The 25,217-nt window shown below is 39.6% G+C and overlaps 2 protein-coding genes across 5 annotated transcripts in view; one reads left to right on the top strand and one right to left on the bottom strand.

Moving 5' to 3' along the window:
• The window catches only part of AIDA (axin interactor, dorsalization associated), a 49,052-nt gene extending 33,315 nt beyond the window's left edge, over positions 1–15,737 (bottom strand). Inside the window, exons 1-2 of one of the 2 annotated variants that reach the window (XM_004375911.3) lie at positions 15,448–15,737; positions 5,033–5,102 (exon numbers count right to left, since the gene is read on the bottom strand). In XM_004375911.3, the coding sequence (XP_004375968.1) occupies positions 5,033–5,102; positions 15,448–15,557 (180 nt within the window). In that variant the 5' untranslated portion in view covers positions 15,558–15,737. Of the gene's footprint in view, positions 1–2,673; positions 2,786–5,032; positions 5,103–15,447 lie in introns of those variants that run through there. The other variant, XM_023730962.1, reaches the window with a different exon arrangement.
• A 65-nt stretch (positions 15,738–15,802) lies between these two features.
• The window catches only part of BROX (BRO1 domain and CAAX motif containing), a 20,463-nt gene continuing 11,048 nt past the window's right edge, over positions 15,803–25,217 (top strand). The window contains exons 1-5 of one of the 3 annotated variants that reach the window (XM_023730953.1): positions 15,803–16,182; positions 18,435–18,551; positions 21,156–21,262; positions 21,607–21,703; positions 24,788–24,883. In XM_023730953.1, the coding sequence (XP_023586721.1) occupies positions 18,451–18,551; positions 21,156–21,262; positions 21,607–21,703; positions 24,788–24,883 (401 nt within the window). In that variant the 5' untranslated portion in view covers positions 15,803–16,182; positions 18,435–18,450. The other 2 variants (XM_004375908.3, XM_023730954.1) reach the window with 2 other exon arrangements.

The raw sequence follows: 25,217 nt of genomic DNA, 5'->3' as shown, positions 1-25,217 counted from the left end.
AAAAATTATTTTTTAATCCCAACATAACACTTTAGACAATGCCCAATTCCATTCTGAGAACATTATACTTATATATAGTAACAGAGAATTTAAGATACTCAGAGCAGATCTATTTACCTTCTCAAATAGCTTTTGCCTAGAAACCAGCAAGTCTTTCCTCTATAAAATTTCATATCCTCAAATTGTTGTTGTTCAAATATACCACTAAAATCTGACAAAACCAGTAAATAATGTAAACAATAATAATTACTGTATAATTATTATTATTATAATGGCTAACAACTATTGAGTACTTAGTAAGTAGAAGGCTCTCCTAAGTGATCTACAAACATTAATTCATTTAATCCTCACTATAACCCTGAGTTAGACACTATTCCCCCCCATTTTATAGATGTGAAAACTGAAGCACAGAGACATTAAGTAACTTGCCCTAGACATCAATGTCTCCTGTACAACAAAACAACACATTTATGTTAATATAGTTTAGCTCTAACTTACCAATTTTTATATTCTTCACATTTGTTTTTTTAAAAAGGATTTTGTCTATATTAAGTGAAGTGTATCAATGAGTATGTCTTTAAAAATATTAGTTAACTCCTTTTCCTTCTTTACCATAAAATCCATTTGATTTGATACTTTCAACATTTAAGAAAACTTTTGTAGTTTTATAACTATGACTCTACTAATAAACTATTTTAAATTTAAACATTTCTTCAAGTTAAGCAAAAGCAACAACTTTTTATCCAGAATCTACTGAAGTATGGCAAAATACCAATAGGCATTATTCATAACTATTTTAAGGGACCACACCCAACCTCAGTATTAAAAAAGGAATGAAACACTGTCATTTTCATCTGTAGAAATAACTTTTCAAACGTGTAGCATTTAATTTTTTTTCAACATTGATGTCAAAATCAAGAGCTTCCTTCTATAATTAAACTTCACCTTTCTCAGAAACAACTGGTCAGGAAAGTAGTTAAGACCCATAAGGTCATGTGTATGAAGTGTAAGTATCGATTATTAACTAACTAACTGTAAAATAAGGCTAAACGCTGAAGGTAAGTGAAATTTAATTTTAGAAAGATTTAAATTACTAAATGATTTAAATTAACTGCTCATACTCAGTATGACACAGAAGTAGAAAATGTGCTTGTTTTCAGAATATTAGCTATTTTACTTAGTCGTTGCTAAGGAAAATGACAACTTAAAAAGAGTAGCGGACAACAAAATGGAATAAAAACGGGCAATGAAAAAGCTAAATTAACTTTCTAAAACGTATTCAACTTATCTAAGGAAAATAGGTTTAAAAAAATACACACAGTTAAAGCAGTATAGCCTCACTTATTCAGACTTAGTTTCTTCAGATTTCAACAGCCAGTCATCTGCTGTCTAACCGGGGAGAATGACGAAGAGGGGTGGATGGGAGTGGAAAGGGGGAAACCTATAAAATGTAAAACAAGCGCATAGTGCTGGAATTCTCATTACCACCAAATCTGATTCAAAACAGAGAAAAACTTTCTAAGCATCATGAGACAGGATGTTCTATTCGATCCAGAAACTTACATGAGAAAATCTACTACAGCAAAGCAGGGAATTCAATGGAATGAACGCTTTTGGCAGCTATTCTGTGGCTACTAAGGCCAGCTGGTATAACGACAAAACTACTGAGGACTGAAATGAAAGCAAAGACAGCTAATCATGAGGGAGGGTCAGATAAGAATTATAAACTGTCTTATTTTACACCAGAGCTCTTTGAGATTATTATGCATAGAGAATCCATATGAAGTTTTAATACTATTTATCACCAATTAATAAAGTTTAGAGAGATCAATAGTTTTGCTTTAGAGTTCTCATGATTTAAAACAAATACTGTGAAGATGCACAGAAGCTACCGCTCTCAAAAATTAGGATTTATCTATCTCAAATAATAATCGTATATAAATACCAAAAACCTAAGATCCCACTAAAGCACTTCCTCATCAAACATTTCTGAGAGCTCACCGTGAGCGTCGTGAAGGGAGATCTCTTCAGAAACATGGAAGCTTTAAAACAACTTTTTTTCAATATCCCACGAACTACAGTATGGTTGGTATCATTCTAGAATTTGCCACTGCCACAAAAACAGTTAAAATATTAAGAGTATAAAGGATATACTTCAAAATAGAAAATGTAAAGAACAATTTTGCATAGAATATGTTCTCCACGATCCTCTTTTGAGGAAAACACAGTCAGGTCTCCTCCTCTTGGCTTATGGGTCAAGTCCGGCATTTATTAACTTTGCAGACCCAACAGTTTGTACTGAACTTTCCCATATGTTCTTCAGAACACTAGATCCAGTAAAATGTTCTGAACAGGGGGAGGGGGAACTTCCAAAAACAAATATATTAAAGAAATACTGCCCACCAATAAAAAAATTAAATACACACATTAGCATAGTAAGAGTCCTGAGATGGCACAAACTCTGTTCAAATAATGTTTTCAGAACCAACGATCCCCAGAACCCATCTGGGAAATCCTTGTTTTCTAATCATGTACTCACTTGGGGCCTTTGGTAACTTTTTCCTTACGTGACATTCACATAAGGCCCAATGTGAGCATGAGTTTTTTGGCCCATTGTGAATGTTTTTCTTGTATTTTTAAAGAAAATTAAACTTTTAAATGTATATAACTTGCCTTATATTCATAATGTAGTACAGAGTGATTTGGGAGTTCTTCTCCAAGCCAAGGAATAGGCAGGCAGGCACAGGGTCTCTCTGTAGTCACAAGTGGCAGCCACAAATGCCTCCTAGGCAGGTATTATAAATAATAAATACCTCAGAAATCAGGCCTCCAGGAAAGGAGGAGGTGCAGAGTGCTTCAAACGGAGAGGTCATTGGAAGATCTGGGGACACCTTTCAAGATCATTTAGTGTTATCTAATCCCTTGTTTCATATATAAGGAAACTGAGACCCAGAGACAGAGACAGGATTCAAGACTAAGTCTTCTGCGTCCAGATTTCAGGGTCTTTCCCCTAGGTCAGGCTTCCTCCTGGTCCTTTTGGAGTATAAGATCTTGCGGCGCGGGGGAGGTTGTAACCAAAGATAAATTGCAAAAACACACACAGCTAAGTGGCTGCTAAGGAACAGCTATACGTTACAGGATAGCATTCTCAAACACCAGTTTCAGCCTTAGAAAGTTAAAAAAACGTTAAGGAAAAATTAATTTTTTCATTGGTAGAATTATCATCCTAAGATAAAGCTCATTTCTCTACAGTTTTTTGTTTGCTTGCTTGTTTGTTTTTGGCCATTTTAGTTTGTTTTGGAAGGGCAATCGCTTTACATTTAAGGTCATATTGCTCATAGGTCCTCTAGCTAAGCAACAGATGTTGGAGACAAAGCATATAAGTAACTCAGGGCAAAAAGATAATTAAAATATGTTTGTTCAAAAAATTTTTAATTCCATAAGCTTCATTTTTTTCATACTCATAACACACTGTTAGCCATCAATTTATACACTCAGATATTTGAGATGCTGATCATCAAAACTTAGGTGTTTTAACTCTCAATTCTGTGATGCCAGCTGATCATTTTCTAATCAATTCCTAGATAGATTTCACAAGTCAGTCATTTCCTCCGTGGCTGTTATTTTCCAGGGCAAAACTCCCAAGTCTCCTAAATCCAGGGAGATGTTCTAACAGAAGTTCACTCTACTCTGGGCAAGTCTCTGGGTCTGGAATCTGAAGATTTCCAGAAAGGCTAAAGAAAGATCTCTCAGTGCTCGAAGGATTACAGAACATCTTCTACAAAAGAAGTCGTCCCAGATAAATACCAAATTCTAATCAGAAGTGTTCGAAATGCACACTAATACCAAACACAAACAAGAAACGAAAAGATCAACTAAGTTCATGAAGCCAAAAATAACAGATGACGCTCTTATTGCGGACATGAGCAATTACTAAGGAAAAAAATGCCCTTTTTAACTGTAGCAACATGTTTTTTGGTTTTTGAGGTTTTTTTGGAAATAAAAAGTACATCAGATAAAGTAGGTCCTAAACACTTAAAAAATACAAATATACTAACTTGTGCAAGAAGTATGGCTAACCCTAGTCATTGGGTGTTTCCCCCCCAAACGCCTATGACAAACTAAGAAGTAACTATGTTTAGACGTACTTAAATTATGTGTAAAAAGTGCCTCCCATCCCCCACCCATCCTTTATGCAAAAAAAAAAAGAATTAGTAAAAGTAAATTAGGTCACCATAGTTTTCTCTCTTTTTTTAGATGAACCTTATCACATGGAGATGCAAGGGAAAGACTGACACAATTTTTTGCTTTATCTACAAGATTGAAAACTAACTTTAACACTGGATACTTTCAGCCAGGGGAAAAATGCGGGTTGTTTCCTTCTGTTTCTTCCCACTCCTTAGAGTAAAGCTTCATAAAGTATCTCATTTTTCATAATCTCGAGTAGTACAGGCAATCAACAGCACACACAAATTTTAACTCAAGGAGAAAGAGCACCATCGGAACACTTTGCAACCCTATGCATTTATTTTGCTGATGGATTCTTGTTCCAAATTCTTGACTTGAACAGTCATGGGTTTTTTTTTTTTTTGGTTTGTTTCTTCTTGGTTTGTTTTTACTGAGAGGAGGTGGAGAAGCAGTTTAGAAAGTTCAAGGTTAAACAAGTGTTGAGGTGGGATGTAATTACTCACAATCCTTCTATTTTCCCAAAGTAACTCTAGAGGAACTCCAGTCTCTGGGTCGCCCGACTCCCACCCCAAGCAAAGTGTGGATGGCCTCCACTAAAATTAAACAAAGTCTAGATGGCTGGTGCCGGACTGCAAAGAATAAAGAAACTCATTAGGTGACAGATCACATGATACCTCTAAATGATCACTTAATGATAAAAATTCAACTCAGGCAAAGCATAACCAGTATTCTTTCTACCTAAAAGTATAACAGGTTTTTGTTGTTTGTTTTTTGCTTAATGGACTCAAAAGACAGAGCGCTTTTCATTTGGGATCTGATATATCAAGAGATTATTTTATGGTACCTTTTGTTCTTCTGTGAATTCAGAATTATTGTGTTGAGCTTGAGCCTCTTTTTGGAGATGTCTTGCTAATCTGTAAGAAGAAAACACACATTCTTTTAAACTGAAAGAAAGCAAAGTATTTCCGGTGCAACAGGGTGAAAATAAATCTTTTAAAAAGCAAACAGTGAAGTACAGTAATACTCTGTTTTCAAAGTGTAAATCCACATTATCTTTAGAATCAAACTCTTTATACAAAGATGATGAAAATAAGACAGAATACTTCTCACACCATTTCACTGGGACAAATTTCGGTTCCATGCAATAAAAACAGAATCTTAGAGCTGGAAGAAATCTCAAAGGGCATCTACTCTAACTTCCTTTAGTATTCATGAATTTCTTCTATGACAAGCCAATAAGTAGCTGTCCAGATTCTGCTTAAACACTTCCAGTGAGCACCAATAATAAATAGTACCAGCTAGAAATACTTTTATCAGTCTTTCGTTAATTTGCTGATGACAAAGTGATAATACTGTCAAATTATGCCTTCTTGAAAAGATTTTTCATGGAAAATAAAGAAAACCCTCTATAAATCAGACATGGAAATCACTGTTGACCCAGCAAACATCAGGCTTAAAATAGCAGCGAGGGTTCAGGTGAGTTTTCAAGGAGGGATCTATGTCACTAGCCCAAGCTCCACAGTGAGGATTCAAGCTATTTCAGAGAAAGCAAAAACCAAAGAATTGACTCTTACAACTGAACAGTGGAAAATAAAATAAAATAATGGGTGAAGGGTTTTGCAACAATAACAACAATCAAAAAAGGGCGGTGGGGGCTACAGATGCTGATACTAATTAGACATAACCTCATGGGATTAGCTCTCCTGGTTTGGGGGCTTAGAGCTGAGGTCTTGAGGGACAATCCAGTCCATTGGCATAATGCAGTTCTTAAAGTTTATGTTCTACCTCCCAGTATGGTAAGTAGTGTCTGGGGGCTTAAAAGCTTACGAGTGGCCATCTAATATACAACCATTGGTTTTTATTTGTCTGGAACAAAAAAGAAAGAAGGAAACCCAAGAATCAGAGAAGGAACTGGACTACAGGACTAACCGTCTACATGAACCACTGCCTCCTCCACCTTGAGACCAGAAGAACTAGATGATGCCCGGCTACTACCACCGAACATTCTGATCAAGAACATAATAGAGAAATCCTGATAAAAAGGGAGAAAAATACAGAACAGAATTTCAAATTCTTAAAGAATCCAGACATACTGGACCTATTGAGTCTGGAAGAGCCCCTGAGACTATGGCCCCAAGCTGCTCTTCTAACCTTGAATTGAAACTATCCCCTGAAGTCACCTTTAAACTAAGTAACCGTTTAGCCCAAAGAGTAAAGATTGTCACCTTTGAGTATTGTGTTACTTTAAAAACAAAAAAAAATTATATAAGACCAAAGGGTCAACAGCTATTTTAAAGCATAAATGAGAAAACTGGGGGGCAGGGAGATTTAAGTAAATGGAAGTAAAACAACTAGAACAGAAATATGACAGAATGTGATGAATTTAACCAATGTCATTGATCATTATGTCTAGAAACTGGGAATTGGAGTTTTACTGTATATATTTTCACCAAAAATAAAATTAAGAAAATAATAATGACAAAACTAAGAAACATTTCCAAAGTGAAAGAGATAATAAATGGTAAACATGGGATTTGAAATCAGAAAAAAAAAAAAAAAGGGCAAAGGATTCCAATAGACATTTCTCCAAAGAAGATATAAAAATGGTCAAAAAGCACATGAAAAGATGCTCAATATCATTAGTCATTGTTGTTAGCTACCATAGAGTAGGGTCAGTGAAAAATAGGAAGACCCTCAACAAGATGGATTGACACAGTGGCTGCAACAATGGGCTCAAGCATAACAAGGATTCTAAGGATGGTGCAGGACCAGGCAGTGTTTTGTTATGTTATACACAGGGCCGCTATGAGTCAGAATCAACTCAACAGCACCTTACAACAATAACATCATAGAGTTGGTTCTGTGACTCACAGTGACCGGTGCATAACAGAAGGAAACACTGCCTACTCCTGTGCCATCCCTGTTATTGGTTGTGGATTGGACCACCGTGATCCATAGGGTTTTCACTGGCTGATTTTCGTAAGTAGGTCACCAGGCCTTTCTTCCTAGCTCTTCTTAGTTTGGAAGCTCTACTGAAACCTGTTCGGCACCATAGCAACATGCAAGCCTCCAATGACAGATGGGTGGTGGCTGCATATGAAATGCACTGGCCGGGAATCAAAGACGGATCTCCCACATGGAAGGTGAGAACTCTATCACTGAACCACCACTGTCCCCTCATTAGCCATTAGGGAAATGCAAATCAAAACCACAATGATATACCACTTCATGCCCACTAGGATGGCTATAATTAATTAATTACAAGTGTGGTTGAGGATGTGGAGAAATTGAATCCCTCAAACATTGTTGGTGGGACGGTAAAATGGTGCAGCTGCTTTGGAAAACAGTCTAGCAGCTCCTCAAAAAGTTACACATGGAGTTACAGTTATGACCCAGCAATTCCACTTCTAGGTACATACCCAAGGGAACTGAAAACATATGTTCACACTAAAACTTGTATACGAATGTACACAGTAGCATTATTCATAATAGCCCAAAAGTAAAAACAACCCAAATGTCCATCGACTGATGATAAACAAAATGTGGTATATTCATACAACAAAATTTTATTCAGCTACAAAAAGGAATGAAGTACTGATACATGCTACAACATGGATGAATCTTGAAAGCATAATGCTGAGTGAAAGATGCCAGACACAAAAGGCCACATATTGTCCAGAATAGGGAAATCTAGAGACAGAAAGCAGATTAACGGTTATCTGGGAATGGGAAAATAGGCAAATTGGCAGTGGCTGCTAACAGGAGCAGGGTTTCTTTTCGGGGTGATGGAAACGTTCTTAAATAGACAGTGGTGATGGTTGCACAACCCTGCGAATATGCTAAAAAACGCAGGAGTTTAGACTTTAAAATGGTGACTTTTATGTTATGTGAGATTTATCTCAACAAAAGTCTGCAATGGTGGGGGGGGGGTGTGGATAACCCAAGGGACTGAAAGAATCCTTTGGTAGTACATTTTCTAACTTACAAACGAATTTGAAAATATCATCCCCAAGCATACTACACTATTTTGGGTAGGGAGCAGGACTATAAAGGATAGCAAGTGCTTGATTTTCTACAAAGCCAACTGCAGAAGACGGTTCGACATGCTTCCAAAAATGCTACAAGATGAAAGCTCTGTTCTATGCAATCCTGTCTTTAAAGATCAGGAATAAACTTCAATATATTCAATGGCCTCTATCAAATCTATGAAAGGTTTTGTGGGGTTTACAACTAAATTTACCCAAACAATTTGGTCTTTGTCCTTGGTTTCTGAAAGACAACCTCTAAAACACTGCAATTTCTCCAGTGTTTGAAGGATCTGTGCTGAGGGCTCCAAACCACACCTACCTAACAGGTTCTGCTAATGAAGGGTCTTAGGTGGAGGCTGGCCATGCCAGAAAGACCTAGCATATGATATCAGCTGACCTCTGAGAAGGGGGCATGAGAAGCTATCAAATCATACCTACATAATAAGGCCCCAGTAAAGGCTCTGGACACTGAAGCTCCATGGGCTTCCTGGTTGGTGAAAGACATTCACGCAAGTGAGAGGGTAGCACATTCCTTTTGGGACACAGAAGCTCCTCCCAGACCTTGCCCTATGTGTCCCTTCATATGCATCCTTTCTGCTATAATAAAATGTTAATAGTAAGATAGCATTTTCCTGAGTTCTGTGTGTCATTCTTGAGAATTACTGAACCTGAGACAGCAGGTCAGAAGTAAGGAGGGGCCCTGGAGACCTCCAAGCTTTTGGCTGACATCCAGAGCAGATACAAAGAACCCCTGAATTTGTAGCCAGCAGGTCAGAAGTAAGGGTGTCACTGGGACACCCAAGCTTGTGGCTGGTGTCTGAGGTCTTGCACAGACTTGGCAGTGTGGAGGACTGTGCTTTTTAACTTGTGAGATCTAACTTAGCTCTGGAGTTTAGGATCAGAGGAAGAAGTACTGCATGTGCAGTTGGAAGTGGAACATAACTGAGAAGAACTGGAATTTAATTCCTTCAATTTAGTTGGTGTCAAAGAGGTGAGACTGGACTGATAGACCCAACTCAGGTTTGCATCCTCCTCATCATAAAGCAAGAAACTCCTACAAAAAAACCATAACATTTGCCAGACAGATCCACAACACTACTTAATCAGATTGCTTCCCTTCATTTATTTCTTCTTCCCCCAAAGCTGAAAACCCTATAATATTTTTTCCCTAAAATTTCATTCATAGACCAACTTGCTATGGATTCTCTAGAGGTAAGGGTACAAATAGAAACAGATACAGCCATTGTCCTTGTTCCGTACTTGGTGTCTTTTCTAACGCTTGTTGGCTTACAACCTATATGGAGCATTCATTAGGAATCAAAGTCTGTATCCTTAACAATGTCAATTATACATCCCTGAACTCAGAGAAGTTAGAGTGTTCCAAGAGTTCCTTTTTTCTACACATAACTTGCTAACAGTGGCTGTAAACCTAATCAGGGTCACTGTCAAAAGAAAGGCTAAAGCTCTAAACCCCTGCTCAAATGTTAACAGACAGTAGATAGACGTTAAATTCAAACAGAGAATTCTATTTTTAAAAATTAGGCAACAAACTGAAAAGAAATATTTCAAATCGTATGTCTAATAAAAGACGTGCATCTAGAATACATAAACCCTTACAACTCAATAAGTAAAACTCAAATAATTCAATTTAAAAATGGGCAAAAGACTTGAACAGACACGTCACCAAACAAAATCTACACCGATAGCAAAGATGCATCTGAAAAGATGCTCCACATTCATCATTCAGGAAATGCAAATTAAAACCACAGCAAGATATACTACACACTCACTAAAATGGCTATAATTAAAAAGACCAAATCAAAACCAAACCTGTTGCCATCAAGTCGACTCCTCCTCACAGCGACAGTATAGAACAGAGTAGAACTGCCCCATAGGGTTTCCAAGGAGCAGCTGGTGAATTCGAACTGCTGACCCCTTGGTTAGCAGCCGAGCTCTTAACTACTGAGGCACCAGGGCTAATTAAAATGACAGACAATAACAAGTGCTGGTGAGGATATGGAGAGACAGGAACTCTCATAAGCTGCTGGTAGAAACGTAAACTGGTAAAACCACTTTGGAAAATAATCTTGCAGTTTCTTAAAAAAGTTACACATAAATTTACCATGCTGTTGCTGTTAGCTGCCATTGAGTCGACCCCCTACTCAGAGCAACCCCATGTACAATGGGATGGGACCCTTGTGATCCACAGAGTTTTCACTGGCTGATTTTTTGTAAGGAGATCTTCAGGCCTTTCTTCCTAGTCCGTCTTAGTCTGGAAACTCTGCTGAAACTTGTTCAGCATCATAGCAATACACCTGGCTTCACTGACAGACAGGTTGTAGCTGTGCTGGAGGTGCACCGGCCGGGAATTAAACCCGGGTCTCTTGCATGGACGGTGAGGCTTCTACCACTGAACCACCACTGCCTCCTGAGAATGTACCATGTGACCCAGCAATTCCACTCCTAGGTATCTCCACAAGAGAAGTGAAAACACAGCTACTAAAAGACCTGCATGTGAATGTCCAGGGCAGCATTATTCATTACCAGCCAAAAACTGGAAACTAGCCCATCAACTAGTGAATGGATACACAAAACGTGGTGTATCATACAATGTGATAGTACTCAGCAATAAAAAAGAACAAAGTACTGATACAGAGTGAACCACCAGTTTTTTTCTCCCAGTCTGTCCTAGACTCTTTTGTAAAACACAATAAAAATATCTTGAAGATGTCAAGCTGCTCTAAAGCTTCTAAATGCTTACTCTCATCGCTTTATTATCTCATTGCACACTCGTAACTATTTGCAGGCCAGCAGTGATCTATGGACTCCACTTTGAGTATCAAAACCAAAAACCAAATCTACTGCCGTCAAGCTGATTCAGACTCACAGTGACCCTACAGGACAGAGGAGAACTGCCCCCTAGGGTTTCCAAGGCTGTAATCTTTACGGAAACAGACTGCTGCATTTTTCTCCTATAGAGCAGGTGGTGGATTCAAACCACCGAGTTTTTTTTTAGCAGCTGAGTGCTTTAACCACTGTGCCACCAGGGATCCCTACACTTTGAGCAGCACCAACATAAAGTATGGTAAAGATGACTAAAAATAGGTACTATCCAGTCTTCAAACACATCCATTCAATTAACAAATATTTATCATGAATCCACGTACTAGATAAATACCTTACGAGTGATCCTGTGGAATGTCTGATTCTAAGGAACAGTTTCTGTATGACTCAGCCGTAAATCAAGAGCCATGTATTCCCAGGTAGCTAAAAAGAGGTGGCTTGCTAAATGGAGTTATTTTTAATTGACCACGTATATTTTGGTGAACAATTTTAATTTGACATATTTGTCTAAATCTTCCAACAGTATCTTAGCATCAACTCCTTTATGTTCCTACCGCATACTCCTAAATTCATCTGTTAACAAGTATCTACTGATAGCCTACTACTACTCTGGACACCAAGTATACAGTGGAGAAGAAAACAGAGTACCTCCTCCCCAATATTCTGCCCTCAGAGAGCTTATATTCTAATAGGGGTAAGGGACAGTAGACAAAATGAATATGTAAAATATATTTTAGATGGTGATAAGTGCTATAGAAAAATTAAGCTGGATGGGGGTAGGAAGGGCGAGGCTGATGAAAAAGGAGTGGAGGTAGACAGCAGATTTTATACTTTTAAACAGGGTGGCCAGAGAAGGTCTCATGGAGGAGGTAACATTGGAACAAAAATCTGAAGTAGGTGACAAGCAACCCAGGAAATGGGGGAAGAGTGCTGTTGACAGAGAAAAAGCACAAAAGCCCTAAGGTAGAAGCATGCTTTAGGAAACAGGAAGGAGCTAGGTGCCATCTAGTCAATTTCAACCCATAGTGACCCCATGTGACAGAGTAGAACTGGCACAGGGTTTTCTAGGATGTAATCTTTACGGAAGCAGATAGCCAGGTTTTTCGCTTGCAAAGCCGCTGGCTGGGTTTGAACCACCAACCTTTTGGTGAGCAGCAGGGTGCTTAACCTGTTGCACCATCAGAGCTCCTTAGGAATGTGAAAGCACTTACTATTTTCACACTTCAGTAACAGCATTTCACAATTATACTAAAATCCTCCATTAGGCTCCCAGTGCTCTGAGGACAGAAATCATATCTTACTCATCTTCATATCCCCAACCCTTACTATTGAGTGATGAGATGGTTTGAGCTGTGGTATTTTGTATTACATTATGATAGTACAAACATGAGCACTGCCTCAACCAATATTCCCCAATAAACCAGCTCCTGTATGTTGTATGACTATGAAAACACTGCTGCTTACCCAATTAGCAATCCCAGTCATTCTAGACTCTTCCTCCTTCTTCACTCTCAATATTCAGTCGTGACTAAATCCTGTCAATTCTTGTCATCATTATCCAAAAAACTGTTGCTGTCAAGACAATTCCGACTCCTAGTGACTCTACAGGACAGAGCAGAACTGCCTCATAGGGTTTCCAAAGAGTAGCTGGTGGATTCGAAATGCCAACCTTTTGGTTACCAGCTGAGCTCTTAATCACGGTGCCAGTAGGGCTCCTTCATCATTATACCCAAAAACCAAACCTATTGCCATCGAGTCGATTCTGACTCATAGCGACCCCGCAGGACAGAGCAGAACTGCCCCCAAAAGGTTTCCAAGGAGCAGCTAGTAGATTCGAACTGCTGACCTCTCAGTTAACAGCCAAGCTCTTAATCACTGTGTCACCAGGGCTCCATTTTATTTATTTTTTAATTCTATAAACTCTACCCCATAGGATTTCCAAGCAGCAGCTGTTAGACTGGAACTGCTGAACTTTCGGTTAGCAGCTGAGCTCTTAACCACTACGCCACCGGGGCTCGTCTTCATCACTGTCCCAATGCCGTCGAGTTGATTCCTTTACAGTAGGCCCCAAATGGTCTCCTCTGCCCCAGCCTTTCCTCCTAAACAGATAATTCAAATCGAGGTCAACTTGCCTTCATTTCTGTATATACTAATTTAAAATTCTTGACCTTATTTTATATGCAGCCTGTATATTTATAAAACTTAAGCCAATCATTACAAATGTCTATTCACAGTTGACACTGGTGGTTTTTATAATTAGGGGAGTATTTCGCATCATGAGGAGCCCTGGTGGCACAGTGGTTAAGCACTCAGTTGCTAACAGAAAGGTCGGCAGTTCAAACCTACCAGCCGCTCTGCAGGAGAAAAATGTGGCAGTCTACTGTAAAGACTTACAGCCTTGGAAACCCTGTAGGGCAATTCTTCTTTGTCCTATAGGGTCACTAAGAGTCGGAATTGACTTGACAGCAATGGATTTTTTTGGTATTCTGCATCATGAAGTTCAAAGGTTAGTATTGAGACTCAACAACAGATTTGTATGTGCCTATTACCTTCATTCACAAGTTTCTAGAAATTCCAACTAAACAGCTTACATATTCAATTTTGCTTTGTAATTTCAATTGGACATGGTATTCTTCACTTTCCATTGTGAGGGCTGCTGCGGAAGTGACAACAGCTGCTAGGTCCCACGCCACCACAAGTGAGAGACAGCTTTATGTTTCCGAGTATGCAGTTTTAAGTTAACATACAGACTGAGTACACACAGGTGCTCACTTTCCAACTGGCTACAGCATGGAAGGCTATGATCTCTGGTATCAAAGGAAATCCTCTAACTGTCCAATTCACTTATAGAATTACCCTGTCCGTGCATGTTAAATAGAGCATCTTAAGTACTATGTAGTAGAGAAGACAGGATTTGGAATAAAAAAATCTCAGATTTTAGTGGTATAGTTTTGTGACCCTGGGGTAAGCTGTTTAACCTGAGCTTCAGTTTCCTCATTTTGTAAAATGAGAATAATATTCTCACTGCGTAGCTGTAGGAACACATAAAATCATTTGAAAGCGTAAAACAAATTCTACTAGCTGATACATATGGCAAAACGGCCAAGAGCACAGGGCTTTTTGAAACTACAAGCAACTGAAAGTCAGCAGGATTGGGGAGAGAACATCTATACACTTAAATTATCTTAATGATCAGATAAAAACAAGAACTATTGTGGGGAGAGAATAAGAATTTAGATCTTCCAAGTACCAATTCTGCATTCTTTCCAGAAGACACTAAAAAAAAAAAAGAAAGATTTTTCTCACCCATGTTTCATACTTAGTAAAACCTCCAACGATAACTTGTTTTAAACCAGGAATTAATGCCATCAGCTTACAAACAATACCATTTTTGTGGACAGTTCTTATTTTCAGTAAAATGTGCAAGACACCAGGCAAAATTTTACATTTACATAAATCTTGTCTTTTATTTTTAAAAACATTCCTGAAGTTTTTTTTTTTTCTTCCGGGAAACCAGAAAGGAAAGAGCTGTGACTTGGGCTGAGTAAGGAAACTGGTACTCACGTGTACCCTGCAGCTATACATTATACACAGGAAAAGGAGGAGGGGCCAAGGAGGGAGTGGTGGCTCCCGTGCGCGGTGTATTAATTCACATTTTGCTCTCTTCCGTTCACATCCTGCGCGGACTCCACCCAAAGCAACTTTGCGAAGGGGTAGGTAGGACTCACAGCCTAGCAAATAACAGTCCCAGAAAGCGAAACGGAGTCCAGATGAATTGTGAAAACACGGTTCACTAGAAAGAGGTGGAGAAGGGGCGCGAGGAGAGCCTTCTTTTGGCAGGAGCGGCATCCTTGGCCTTGTTGCTTCCTAGGGGTGCCCCCTCCCCTCAATCGCAACTAGCTCCCTCCGGTCGTACACATGGGAGGAAGAAGACACTCGCACAGGGCAAGGCCACCCAGCCCTGGAACGTGGGCCAAGAACACCCAACTACTCCTCAGAAATTTTAAAAGAGAAATTGAGGGGCGGCAACCAGAGAGAGGCGGAGGAAAAAGAGAAAAGGAAACTGACTGTGGAGTGGGGGACCCGTGAGACGGTGGGAAAGAACTAAGTCCGGAACCTGTTAGGGCCGGCGCCCCAGGAGAGAACCGCTACCTGTTGAATAGAACTGGCCCGGCGGAGGGGGAAGAAGGGCGAGGTACCCCAGAGAGCGGATCCGTTGTCTCCAGAGCAGCCTCTCCGGGGCCAGTGGGATCTCAGCCCTAGTGCCTGCAGGGCCCCACCCTGAGAAGCCTTGGCTGCAGATACAGTGATGAGAGACACCCACAGAAAAAAGGTGGAGGCGGCCGATTGGAGCCGGGCTGGCCCGCTCCCGCGGTTAGTCACTCACATCTGATATTCGTCTATCGCCTCCACCAGCTGGCCCCAAGAGTCGAAGTCGGCGCCTCTTCTAAAACTGGCGCCCCAGCGCTGCAGCAGACTCCGGGTCACCTCCGACATGGCCGGTCCCCACCCCGTCCCCTCCCGCCCCTACCCCTCCAAGGCTGGGCTCTAGGGCGCCATCCTTCCCGGGCCTGGCCCCGACATTAACAGGGCCAGGAGGAAGCACTACGGTCACCACCGCCACACGCCGAGGAGCCGCCCAAGCCCATTTGCCGCCACAGCCAAACTTTACGGCTCCAAAGAAGCCGCCCCGCGGAAGCCCCGCCCCCGATTCCCCGCCCCGCGTTAGGTTGAGGCCGCCCCATCCACCGAGCGGTAGCCATCGTTATTGCGGCATCTTCCTCGGCTTGAGAGGCCGGTCCAACTCCTGTCCTTCGCTCTGAGGAGGGACCACAGCTCAAGAGGGAAAACCAGGGAGGAGAAGTTAGGAACGGGCTGAAGAACGGAGTGTTCTGAAGGGGCTGCGAAAATCCGGCAGCCTCTGCCCCTAAGCGGCGCGCGCCGCCGCCTCGGTAGCTGTCATGGCCGCCGGGCCCACGTGACTCGGGCTCAGTCTGGCCTGGTTTCCTGTCGCTCTAGTTCGGTAGCCCGGGTTCTCCGACTCCCTCGTTTTCTCGCTTGTGGGATCGGACATTGCATTTCTTCCCTGAAGAAGACTGCCGTACAAACTCTGAGAAATCCAGTAAGTATGTCATGAGGTGGGCGTTTCCCAGATATATTCCTCCCCATGTAGTTTCCCCGGATTCCCAAGCAGTAGGTCACCCCTTTTACACCAGTCTCCGTAGACCGCCTGGGCAAAAACCAGAAAGTCCCCTTCTATTGCCTTGAAACAAACGAAAGAAAGAAAAGCCACATTGACCACGAATCAGCGGTGTTAACTGCTCGATTTGCCGAATTCCCTTGCCCCGGCGTCTCCACTGGTAGTTGAAAGTCTTATAAGCTAAGTAGGGGTTCATTCGGTCGTCGTCTACCCGCTTCGCCTGGGTTGATAATATAGGTTTTCTACAAAAATGTCTGCTGGGAAAGAGGAGCACTCTGTAGTTGGCGCCTGCGTATAATTGCCGTCAGCCGCCTCGGACCGGATCTGGGCACTGGGACAGGAAGAGGCAGGGTGGTAAACAGGAAGTGGACGCTCAGGTAGGTTCCTCGGGGGACTCCGGGTTTCTAGAGTAAGGACCTGTAGTCAGGAATGGGAATCTTTCTGTGGAATGGGGTTAGGTGGCCACCTCGATTCGCATCTTGAACTGGTGGCTCCTAAGGCACTCTCGCACCTGCGATTGGGTGCGTCGTTCTTCCACCCTATCCTCCGAATTCCTGAAGACAGAAGAGTGTGGGGTCGCAGAAGGAGAAGAGGCAGGGACAGAAAATACTGTACTTGGTCTCTTACCCTCTTCATTCCTGCAGTAAAGCTATACAAAACTTGAGGCTTTTTCGTCCAGGAAGTGGAGGCCACCTTAATATGAAGTATTTATAGAAATTTTTTCATTCATGAAATCAAATTCTTGATTTATATGTAAGTATATGGTGTATGGAAACCCTCGTGGCATAGTGGTTAAGAGTTCCGCCACTAACCAAAAGATCGGCAGTTCGAATCTACCAGGCTGTCCTTGGAAACCTTATGGGGCAGTTCTCTGTCTTACAGGGTCGCTGTGAGTCGCAATCGACTCGATGTCGATGGGTTTGTTACATGATATATTGGTTTACTTAGGTTAATGGAGGTTTTACATAGAAGGTATTTAGATAATATTTTTTAAAAGGGCTGGTTTAGTGTTTGAGTCAATTTTTTGTTGGATATGCAGTGCATTTCCTGTAAATATCTGGTGCCCCAAAACCATTTTTATCATGAATAAGTAAGTGTAAAGGAAATGCTTGAAGTCGATATTTCATTCACTGTGAAGCTCACATTTATTCTAATAATAAGAACACAAGTCAGTTGACAACTTTGTATAATGCTTCAATTAAGTAGAGGAGCCCTTGAAAGTTTAAAAAATCATTGCTCTAGTATATTTAGTGGAGCCCTGGTGGTTCAGTGGTTAAGAGATACGGCTGCTAACGAAAAGATTGGCAGTTGGAATCCACCAACCACTCCTTGGAAACCCTATGGGGTACTTCTAGTCTGTCCTGTAGGGTCACTGTGAGTTGGAATCAGCTCCACGGCAGTGGGTTTTGTTTTGTTTTTTTTTTTTTTTTTTTTTTTAGTATATTTAGCTTTGCAGTTACTGTGGGAAGATTTCTAAGTGCTTTTTTTTTTTTTTTAATAGGCCTGGTGTAAATATAAAACTAGTTGCCTTCAAGTTGATTTCAGCTCATGGTGGCCCCATGTGTATCGAAGTAGAACTGTGCTCCATAGGGTTTTCATTGGCTGATTTTTGCCCAGCCTTTCTTCCAGGGCACCTCTGGGTGGTCTTGTACCTCTAACGTTTCAATTAGCAGCCAAGCATTTTAATCGTTTGCACCACCCAGGGACTGCTGATCTAAATATACCCCCAAAAAGAAAAAAAAAAAAATTTGCCATCAAGTTGATTCTGACAAATAGAACTGCCCCGTCGGGTTTCCAAGCTGTAATCCTTACGGAAGCAGACTGCTGCATCTTTCTCCCATGGAGCGTCTGGTGGGTTCGAACTGCCGACCCTTTAGTTACCAGCCAGCCATCAGGGCTCCTGATCTAAACGTAGACTACCTTAAATAGACAACCAATAAAAACAAGATTTACTTGTGGCAATGAAGTATTTGTTGTATATATATGCATACATATATGCATATACATGTGTGTGTATATGTATATACAGTGTGTAGATATTTAGATAGTCTAAACGCACACATATATCCTGTAGTAATTTATTTTATTTTAAAGGTAGTTCTTTTATATTGTCTACATTACTCATTAAATGTTTTATCTTTAACTTTTATACATTTTTTTTTTTAAATCTATAGAAAACATTTGGGGAAAATGACCCATTGGTTTCATAGGAACCCTTTAAAAGCCACAGCTCCTGTATCTTTTAACTTCTTTGGTGTAGTCACTGGCCCTGCTGCTTCAAAAATTTGCAAGTAAGTTTTATTCAATCTCAAGCATTGATTGAACCACTCCTGGATACCAGGTCTTGGATACCAGGTCGTTTTTTATATCCCGTGGGCAGTACAGAAATATGTACCACACCGGCCTTACCTTTAGACTCTTTATGAACTTATAAATGGCATGTGAAGAGTTGAATTACAGATTCTTTAAACTTTAGCGGTTGTGTAGGCCAGAGTATTTTCAGTTCAGTAAACTAAGTCCTAAAGAGGCTAAAGCAATCACAATAAAAGACTTAAGCAGAATATTACATCAGTACAAGAAAGGCCACAAAGTAGTATATGGATATTGTTATTTGGTCTGGTAGAAAATTCATTGAGTTCAGAGCAGGGAGGGGTCCCAGTGACCTGGAGTGGCCTTGAAAGCATCCGTATAAAAGGAAGCACTTGAGCTGGCGTTTAGATCAGGGATTGGCAAACTGTGGCACAGAATTGGGCCACTCCCTGTTTGTGTAAAGAAACAGAGGGGAAAGGAGAAAATCATTATGTCTGGAAAATCTGTGTTCTAAGGATAGTAAGTAAAAGACAGATACAAGAAATTATTTCAAAGGTAGAATCAGCTGGCCTGATGGACTGATTTGTTCTAGGAATTTGGAAAGAATTCAGTCTGTTTGAGGTACAGAACGTAGGTGATCAACACATTGGGGTACCAGTAAAGGAAAATGAAGAGAGTTGCTGCCTTTTTTGAAATAAGTGATTGGTGCAAAGGGTAGGAAAACTGGCTTATTAATTAACCTAGACCAGAGATGATTGTGAGGATGGCGCAGGACCAGGCGTTGTTTCGTTCTGTTGTAAATAGGACCACTGTGAGTCGAAAGTGACCCAGTGGCACCTGACAACAACAGACTGAAGATAGGTAACCTTTTTTCTCTAAAGAGATAGATGATGTTTTAGGCTTTGCTGCCCGTATATAGTTTTTATTGAATATATTCTTCATTGTTTATTTTTACAATCCTTCAAAAATATAAAAAACATTCTTAGTTTGAGGGCTGTACAAAAACAGGCCATAGGCCATACAAAAGCAGGCTGCGTGTTGTAGTTATTCAGGCCTCGATCTAGACTCCAAGAGGCTGGTCCTAGCTTAGCTGTTCTGTGTATTGCATTGAACAAGTCGCTTCTTTGGGCCTAATTACTCATCAATAAAATGAACAGCATGAATTAGGTATTTTTAAAGTACATTTTTCTCAAATTTATAATTCTAAGATGAATATTAACTTTACAAAAGTCGGGGCTGTAGGTGATGGCTGAGCGCCTAAGTGGAAATAACTATTAGGCTGTTTGAATCTAATTCAGGAGTCACTCCTCCCAGTTTCTAGTGAAATACTTGCAACAGCCTCATTTTCAGTCAGCTGTTTGTAGTTGTTGGGATGTGCTTTCTTGGAATAAACCTCCATGATTAAGTCCACTTTCTTTTAAATATCACTACTATATTACAGCCCTCTAAATCTTAAAATATTTTAAATTTTTTTTTCTTCACTCAACAAGTAATTTTTGAGTGCATGTTTTGTCCTCTGTGCCTGTTAAATTCTGGGTATAGTCTCTTGGTGCTTACAGTTTAAATGTAATCTTTAGTCATGTACACCCATTGCAAGTGTCTTCAGTCATTGTTCGTATCCTGTGATTTCTGCAACCCTCACTGAGCTAATCACCTTCTGGCATTAGATGTGGACGTGGAACAGGACCAAGTTCAGACCTGTAGATGTGTAGATCTAGGAATGAAAGTAGCTGAAGTTACAGTAATAAGATCTCAAAAGAAAAAATCAGAAAGCCAAAGACTGAACATTTTAGGAGGTGGGAATAAGAAAAGGACATAGGAAAAAGTACTCAAGGAACTTCTAGAGGTAAAAGGAGAACCTAGAAAGTGTAGTGTTATTGGGTCAAAGGAGAAAAGAATTCCAGGAAGGAAAAAGTGAATTGGCAACATAACTGTGTAGAGAGTTAAGGAGAATGGAGACCTGGAAGCAGTTGTAAAACAACTCATAGCCACGTGTTTTTACATATTCTTGGTATGTGTATTAAATTAGAATGCAATTTTATTTTTAAAGTAATGTTTCTTAGTTAAACAAGCTTGATATGTTGTATGTAATATTGAAATTTAGAAATTTGAAGGAGATACTACAATCATACACTAACATGTTAAATTTCCGTTTTAAAAAATAATTTTATCGTGAAATGGTCAGTTTAAGTTACCCTTTCTTAATTTCCTCCAAAATCTTAAATCCGTGCATTTGTTTGATTTTTGTTTTTTCATTCAGAACTTGTATATATTCATTACATAATTGTATCCATGATTTGCACCTTTAATTGGACTGGATTTTAGTACAACTTTTTAAACAATTGTTATTAGAAATTTCACTTGTCTCTAGTGTTAGTCATAATTGCATTCATTTCTGTGTAATAAGTAATACTTAAGAGGAGATATGGAGGCAGGTGTATGTCTCTGTGTGAGAGAGAGAGAGTGTGTGTGCGTGTGTGTGTCTGGTGTTTTAAAGCTCTTCCACTGAAACCTTTAAGCCACTTTTCCATAGATTCACGGTAATACGGCTTCTTTAACTTTACTATCTTTCTTTCTCATTTAAGTGACTTGAGGTCATCCAGGGCACGGCTGCTTGAACTGTTCACTGATTTGAGCTGTAATCCAGAAATGATGAAGAACGCAGCGGATTCATATTTTTCACTTTTACAAGGTTATTTATATGAAGTTTTAAGGTTTTTAAAAAGAACTACAGAAGTTCACATTTAACCTTTAGACTTTTCATTGAATTGTTTGGTCTTCCAGGCTATATACTTTGGTATGCTTGTTCAAATATGTGAGAATATAAGGGTGGTGTGTGGTCTTTCTAATGTTTTAAAAATTAAACGTGTACAAATTTCACGTTATGTTACCTCAGGAGAAGGCATGGGATATGGAAGGGTAGAGAGGGGCTAGAACTTTCGTTCAGGTGCCTGGAAAAGTGACTATCTGAAAATTCTTCTAAATAGAACATTTGATGTATCTTCTAAAACTAAAATGTTTTCTACGTTTTTTTAGGTTTCATAAACTCACTGGATGAATCTAGCCAAGAAAGCAAGTTACGATATATTCAGAATTTCAAATGGACTGATACATTACAAGGACAGATCCCAAGGTGAGCAAGGCTATCAGAGTACTAAACTGAGGCTGGTTATTGTAACTATTTAGCAGGTGACCAATTCATAGCTTCTGTATTTAAAGAAGAAAAATTTAGATCTAATCAGCATTTTCTCTTATCAGGAAATTAATTTAAAACATTTACTCTAAACTCCTAACACGTTCTATTAGTTAAAAATATAATTTGTTTCTCCTGGACCAAATCTATTTTGAAGACATTACAAGTGTTAATTAGAATTGCTCAGCCTTTTGATAACAGTGTTCTGAACACACAAAGCATGGTTTGGGGATTTGGAACCCACAAAGCTGGCTTTCAGTCTTCACCTGCATTCAAGCATAACAAAACTTTGGTTTTTCCCCTACTTTTCTTTTTCTGATGGACAGTTCAGATATCTTTGATCAGCTCTTTCTCTTCCCCCTACTCCCCAGTTGTGCCCCAGTTCCATATTCTCTTAACTCACAGTATTTGTTTTCTTCCTAATTTCTCATCACTGCATCTGCTGTTTTGTAAAACTTCCCAGCAGCACTTTCTCATCACTCACTTGAACTAGTTATAGGTTCATGAGGAAACAAATCATAATTGTACCACTTTTGTATTTAACCGTCTTTTTTATACTGTTGGGTTCTTTAAATGGTCAGATATCTTCATCTTAATCTACTTTAGAATCACCTTTGTAGAAATACAAAAAAAAAAAAGGCAGGACTTTAATTAGAGATTGCTGAAAGGCCAGGGCAGACTTCTTTCAGTGGAAGGAGTGTGGACTTTGGATTCATATCTAGACGAAGTCCTAAGGCTGCTGCCGTGGGAACAGCTGGTGTTTCAGGTGTACGTTAGGGTCACAGATATTTTGTACAGTTCTTGTGAGGAACAAAATAAGAAAATTTATGTTAAGTGAATAATATAATGCTTGGCATATAATAGGCATTCAATAAATGTTAGTTTTCTTCCTTCCTTGTGAATAATATACACAGAATTCATAAGTTGGGTAAGAAATGTGCACCATGATCCTTTCCAAATCATCATATTCTGGGATACTATGGTTTTCCAAGTCCTCATTTTCTGTTTTTCTTTATATGACCCCTTTGTTCATCCCAAATTAAAGAATATACCCCCCAAAATTACGTTAATCAAATCTCCTTATCTTTATTACATTGGAAAACACTGGCAGAATTTAAAATGTTTTGCATTTCACAGATTTGGCACTTTTGCCCCCAGCATGCCAAATTTTGATTCCTTGTAAAAGCTAGTTACTATTCAACATTGTTTCAGCACAATTTTATGAGACAATGAAGCACTATGCGATGAAGGCCGTAAGTAATACTTAATATCGAGTACATCTGAAACTTCCCAGTTACTTTATGCGGGATAGCTACTTAATAGAAAATGTGCTGTATGTGTTTTGAAAAATATTTTTTCAACTGTGCATACTCTAATACTTGTGGTGCAACAGAAATGGAGCATTTTAGGAACAAAGCAGATTAAAATAAATGAAGGCTAAAAAGGGAGACCGTTACTCATGAGTATTCATGTAAATTAACAAAACTATTGTATGAAGGTAAAGTTATAAATTCCCTATGTCCGTTAGAGCACCACTTAAAAGCTTTCAGTGCTGAAAAGAGTAAACTGTTAAGCTCTGTGTTAAATTTTTTTCAGGAGGATAAAACTGTTATTTAAGAAGTTTGTTCATAACTGTCACATTTCTTTATGTTATAATGTATACTGAACAGGATAGTTTATAAATTATTTTCAGATTACTATGTCTTTTATAACTTTTTTTTTAAAAAAATCTGAGAAGTGTCCCTGTCTCCGTTCCTTTTAAGAAGGGGACAACAACATTAGTTTCTTTTTCTCTTTGGATAACTTTTCTGTGTGTTAGTATTAAATGTGTAAAGTAGGGCTATTACTTCTGCTTTATTCATCATTTGAGATGAATGATACAATGTAGAAAGAATTTTCAGGTTCTTATAAGAATGATAGTGAATTGTGTTAATGTCTTATTTGCTTAATATAGTCTTGCCATCTTTTTTATGTTATGTTTAGTAATAGAATGTGAAGAAACAAACAGGTATAAAACATGCTTGTTTTTGAGCCCTTTTTCTTTGTGGTATGCTATTGTCTTGACATTCAAGGTCTTGTAAACTTTGACTTCAGCTTGGCTTTTTGCCCTTCTTCAGGTTCTTTTTACAAATGGTCTGCTGCGATCAAACTGGTCTGGTCACTACAATCAGAAAATCTTGGTATTTTCCTGTGCTTTGACAATACCACCCCCTCACTGGGGATATCCTTCTGCTTTCATTTTAGCTATCTTTCAAGGCGCATTTCAGATTCTATATATATCATCAAACCATCTTTAACATTCTAGCCTGAAATGATCTTTCTCCTCTAAATTCCATTTTCTTAAAATGTGGTATAAGAACCTCCTGTTCCAGAATCAGCTGTGTACTTGTTAAAAATACGGATACTGGGCCCTACCCCACACTTTTTGACTCCCTGGGATTAAGTCCCAGAAATCTCTATTTTTAAAGCTACTCTGTGTACCGTAAACTTTGAGAACCACTAGTCTCATGCTTAAGGAGCCCTGGTGGTTCAGTCGTTAAAGCACTTAGCTGCTAACTGAAAGGTCGGTGGTTTGAACCGACCAGCCACTCCGCAGAAGAAATGGCAATCTTCTCTCATAAAGATTACAGCCTTGGAAACCCAATGGGGCGTAGGGTCATTATGAACCAGAATCGACTCAACGGCAGCGGGTTTGGTTTGGATTCTCATGCTTAGTATGAAGCACGTACTGGGGTGTTACATGTAGCTGTTTATTGTTAATTACGTGTGTGTGTGTGTGTGTGTGTGTGTGTCTGTGTGTGTGTCTGTGTGTGTCTGTGTGTGTCTGTGTGTCTGTGTGTGTGTGTGATGTCCCATCTGTATTAAACACAGGGACTACTTTTTCTGCATATATACCCCACAGTGCCTCTGATACTATCAGTTAGCATATAGTTGTTTATAATTTTCAGTTGGATGCACAGTAAGCTTCATGTAGAGATGTCTTAATAATTGACAGAACTTAATTTATTGTATTTATAATTTTAGTGCCCAGCAGGATGCTGTTTTTGAATTAATTTCCATGGGATTTAATGTAGCTTTATGGTATACCAAATATGCTTCAAGACTGGCTGGAAAAGAAAAGTAAGTTCAAAAGAGGGGGTTATACACATGTTATTTTTCAAATATACGGAGCTTCGTCATTAAAATGTCTAGGCTATTGATAAAAGGTACTACTTTGGCCGGGTGGGAGCCCTGGTGGTGCAGTGTTTAAGAGCTACAGCTGCTAATGAGAAGATCGGAAATTTGAATCTACCAGTTGCTTCTTGGAAAACCCTGTGGGGCAGTTCTGCTCTGTGCTGTGGGGTGGCTGTGAGTGTCGGGCAGTTCCGCTCTGTGCTGTGGGGTGGCTGTGAGTGTGGGGCAGTTCTGCTCTGTCCTGCAGTGTGGCTGTGAGTGTGGAGCAGTTCCGCTCTGT

Source organism: Trichechus manatus, unplaced genomic scaffold, assembly GCF_000243295.1.
Source record: "Trichechus manatus latirostris isolate Lorelei unplaced genomic scaffold, TriManLat1.0 scaffold00039, whole genome shotgun sequence".
Classification (NCBI taxonomy): domain Eukaryota; kingdom Metazoa; phylum Chordata; class Mammalia; order Sirenia; family Trichechidae; genus Trichechus; species Trichechus manatus.
The sequence above is the reverse complement of the archived record's forward strand: the minus strand, read 5'-3'. Positions and strand labels throughout refer to the sequence as shown.